The following is a 4,307-nucleotide window of genomic DNA, read 5'->3' on the forward strand; positions in this document are numbered from 1 at the left end:
TTTAATTATTTAAAAATTTATATATATTTATGATTAGTATTAAACAACATTTATTCTATTTCATATTTAAATAAATATTTATCTTATTATTTTGACACATCACTGTTTTTATTTGAAAGCGATGACAGTGCTATCTGCAATGATTTGAGGGAACTAATGGAATCAAAATGGCAGATAAAAACGCGGTAAATTTGAATTTTGAAATTAGTATTATATGGATTTAATAGTATTTCAGATTATAGTTTAAAATTATTATAGATTATATATTTCAGCATAAATTTGTTTACGACAATCATACTAATCGAATGCTTTATGATTTATGAGCTAAATATTAATAATATATAACAATATAAATAAATGTACTTTTGAACTATTTCAAATATCTTTGTGGGGCTTTGTAATATTAGACATTATTGTAAATTATTTAATTTTGTAAAATTTACGATCTAATCGTATCTTCACAAGCTAATTGCTTTTGAATCATTCAAATCGGATGCTTTGTTCTCTCAAAAACAGCAATTTTTTGCATATTTATCTCCGTATCTTCGAAACGGCTAGATCTGCCTATGACAAAATCTAATCACCACGTCTTCTCTTAATTACAAATTCAATGTTTTTTTGAATCATTCAAATCGGAAGCTTTGTTTTTTCGAAAACTGCCATTTTTACCTCATTATCTCTAAAACGGCTGCACCTGTCTTTGTCAAAACCTAATCACCACGTTTTCTCTTAATTACGAATTAAAAGTTTTTTGAATCATTCGAATCGGATGCTCCGTACTCTCAAAAACTTAGTTTCCATTTTCTGCACTCTTCACTTTGTTTCTCCGAAACGTCTGGACCTGTCTTTGTTAAAAACGAATCACCACGTCTTCTCTTAATTACGAATCAAATGTTTTTTTAATCATTTAAATCGGATACACTGTTCTCTCAAAAACTTAGTTTCCATTTTCTACACTCTTTGCTCTGTATCTCCGAAACAACTAGACCTGCCTTTGTAAAAAACAATCACGACGTCATCTCTTAATTTACGAATCAAATGTTTTTTGAATCATTAAAATCGGATGCTCCGTACTCTCAAAAACTCAATTTCTTCGTATCTCCAAAACGTCTGGACCGATTTTCTCAAATACTAATCAGCACTAATCCCTATAAGTAGGAATCGAATGCTTTTCGAATCATTCAAATCGGTTGAGCGTGCTCCCGAAAACGTCGACAGAGAATTGCATACACACATACATACATCCATTTTTTCTGAGGTATGCCAAAATGTTCAGAAGCCAGAAACGTAGAGATATGCAAAAAAATTAATTTTGATTTCCGGACGATTATAATAACTGACCCCACATTTAAGGTTTTTCCATAATTTTACTTATTATATTGACCTGTTTAAAACTTACAATATAAATATTAAATAAATGCATACAAGTTCTCGATAATTTTACTTTATTTTCATATGACTATTAATTAAATAAAAATACGTATATGTTTCGACTAGATAATTTTTACAGATAATCTAAGTTCTAAATATATTTATTTTTATATCTAAAAGCTTATAAAATAATGACTAGTATAATAATACATTTATTTTAAGTCTAAAACTTATTATTATAGTTATTAATATTATCACTAACCCTTAATTTAGGCAGATTTATTATAATTTGAAGTTTTCAAATAAAACGGCAAAAACTTTGTTTAAAAATCCGTGGATAGATATCTTTGAATATTTCATAAAAATACAACGGCAAAAACTCTGTTAAAAAATCCTAAGAAGTTTTACTTTTCTATTTTGTCTTTATTCGTGAATAATACAATATAATAATAAATAATATTGTTATATCTTTCGTCAAATGTGGGTTTTTTTTTAAACCAAGAACGAGAAAACTAGATTTAAATTACAAATTTTCATTTGGTATCCAAAAGGTATTAAATTTTGAAGCTTTGGGCCAACAACAGCTTCAAAAATAGCTTTAGGATACTTACCCACAAAACAAATACTAAAACTAGTACAATTTTCATAAAATTGAAACAAGTTCTATTTTATCTCCTCTATCTTTCACCATAAACTATCTAGTTTTCTTTCAATAGCTTCCAAAAGCAACCCTAGAACCAACATTATAATAAGCATAAATAAAAGCATTGATCCATTCCAGCCAAATTAGGCAAACTAGCAGCAAAATTATTCTTCACCTAAGGCTATCTTTTACCTGCTATATTTTGCCTAAAGCTATCCTTTCCCTAAGGCTATCTCTTCTTAAAACATCTGGCCAACGTCAGCCTCCAAAAGGCAGCCCTAAAATCAACATTATAAAAAGCATAAATAAAAGGATTGATCGCCGAATTGATCCATCCCAGCCAAGTCAGGAATGACATCAGCATGTCACTGACTTTGTCCTGTGGTAGAAATGGTGTCAGCAGATAATAGACGAAAAAAGGCAACCAACAGGCTACAAAACCGCCGACCACAATCGACAGAGTTTGTGCTGTTTTAGTTTCTCTTTTCAAACTTGAAATTCTTTGCCTTAAGGGCTTTGTTGTGTTGTGTAAGGGAGGAGAAGTCGATTGGTGCAGAGATAATGGTACCATCTGGAAAAAAGATATGCAATCCTACATCCATCATTAACATTCACATGTCTATTATATTTACCTGTACGTTATCCATCTGCATCAACTTATTGCTCATCAGTTGACATTCACAAGTAGGTTTTAAGTTAAACTGATTATTTTTGTCGTTAGTTGTCGTTAGATTTGCTAAACTTTTAAATTTTCTGGTCATAGGTGTGCAGGTTCCTCCATCAGCTTCTGATTCTTCTATCTCCCGTTCAGATTTGTTGGAACTTTTGTGCCTCTAAATAAAAAATAGATTCATAAACACCAATTGGTGTTATTGGTTTTATGGTGTGTACCTGGTTTTTGCTGTCTCTCATTTCTCCAAGTCTGTCATGTCTTCTGGCAACCACACAAGATATCCTGGCATATACATAAAGGACTACTAAAAGTGGCAGGAAAAAGGAACCCATTGCAGAAAATATGACGTAGCCTCTGTTGCGATTGTAGCGGCAGTCCAAGGCTTGGTGTCTTCCAGGCTCGTACCTAGGAAAAAATTGTACACAGTGAAAAACCATCAAGTCCTAGTTCAGTTAATTATTCTGTGTCATTTATCATTTACCATCCAAGGATAGGTGGACAAGTAATAGCCAAAGCCAAGATCCAAACTGCTAAGATCATCATCAGAGCCAATCTTTTCGACCGCCTTCTACGCGAGTAGTTTAAAGGTTGTGTTACTGCTAAATATCTATCTATAGAAATTGCACAAAGGCTTAGAATCGATGCTGTGCATAGCAGGACGTCTAAGGATATCCAAACGTCACACAGGACCCATCCTAGTTGCCAAGTTCCTGGATAAAAGATACATAATTAGGTACATTTTTTGATTGATACACAGACTGGTGATAAATAGAGGAGTACTTACCAACCCAGTGTAGAGCAACAGCTGGAGGCATCACAAATATACCAACAAGCCAATCAGCAACTGCCAAACTTGTCACAAAACAATTGGTCACAGTGCGTAGTCTTCTTGTGGTCAACACTGAGAATGCAACAAAATTTAAGTACCAACAATTGTCCACGCCAATCAATCAACTTACCTGATGTTATTATCAAAGTATTCCCAATAACAGTGATGACAATTATAAAACAAAGCAGAACAATCAGTACCAACTCCTGCCAAGTATGTTGTTCATCTAAAAATCGTTTAGTATCCAAAAAACTTCTACCACTTCCCAAAACTACAATGGATGATGCTTCTGTCACGGTATCATTTATGTATTTGTAACTTTTTTCCAGCATTTCAAAATTGGTGTCGATGATTTGCTCGCTGTAGACCAGGATGTCATTAGAAACTTCTAAGAAAATTGTGCTGGTTGGTTCAAATTGCTGAAGGAGAGCTTCTGGTTGAGTTGTCATGGTGGGAATAGTTGTAGATACATAGTTTTGTTTAAAGATCCATCTTTGAAAATAGACAGTAGATGAAGTTGGATTTTATAGAAGGTTGTGTGTTTTGGCCAGGATTTTGTGTCGAACGTTTTTATACATTCTGTGGTTACTGAACCATGATGATGATCTAGTTATTGTTATTGTGATAATCTAGGTAATGGATTTTTTTAGATATCTATTACCAATTCCAGGTTGTTTTGGTGAAATTTTTAGGTATGTTCATGCTGACTTTTTAACTTGTACCAACAAGTTTTATAGTCCCTTTTCAACAAAGTTGAACATGGTTGATGTTTTGCTGGTGGTCAATCTTAT

General features: G+C 32.7%; 1 protein-coding gene across 1 annotated transcript; it reads right to left on the reverse strand.

The window, feature by feature from the left end:
* Positions 1-2,243: 2,243 nt before the first annotated feature.
* Positions 2,244-3,965, reverse strand: LOC113363037 (probable G-protein coupled receptor No18). Its single transcript, XM_026605528.1, has 6 exons — positions 3,647-3,965; positions 3,472-3,588; positions 3,169-3,397; positions 2,906-3,092; positions 2,647-2,847; positions 2,244-2,585 (listed from the first exon to the last, which is right to left on the reverse strand). The coding sequence occupies exons 1-6, from the start codon at positions 3,963-3,965 to the stop codon at positions 2,244-2,246; spliced, it is 1,395 nt and encodes a 464-aa protein (XP_026461313.1).
* Between the last annotated feature and the right edge of the window lie 342 nt (positions 3,966-4,307).

Source organism: Ctenocephalides felis, unplaced genomic scaffold (assembly GCF_003426905.1).
Source record: "Ctenocephalides felis isolate EL2017-DRISC unplaced genomic scaffold, ASM342690v1 CF-g0.4_SCAFFOLD_00845, whole genome shotgun sequence".
NCBI classification, from domain to species: domain Eukaryota; kingdom Metazoa; phylum Arthropoda; class Insecta; order Siphonaptera; family Pulicidae; genus Ctenocephalides; species Ctenocephalides felis.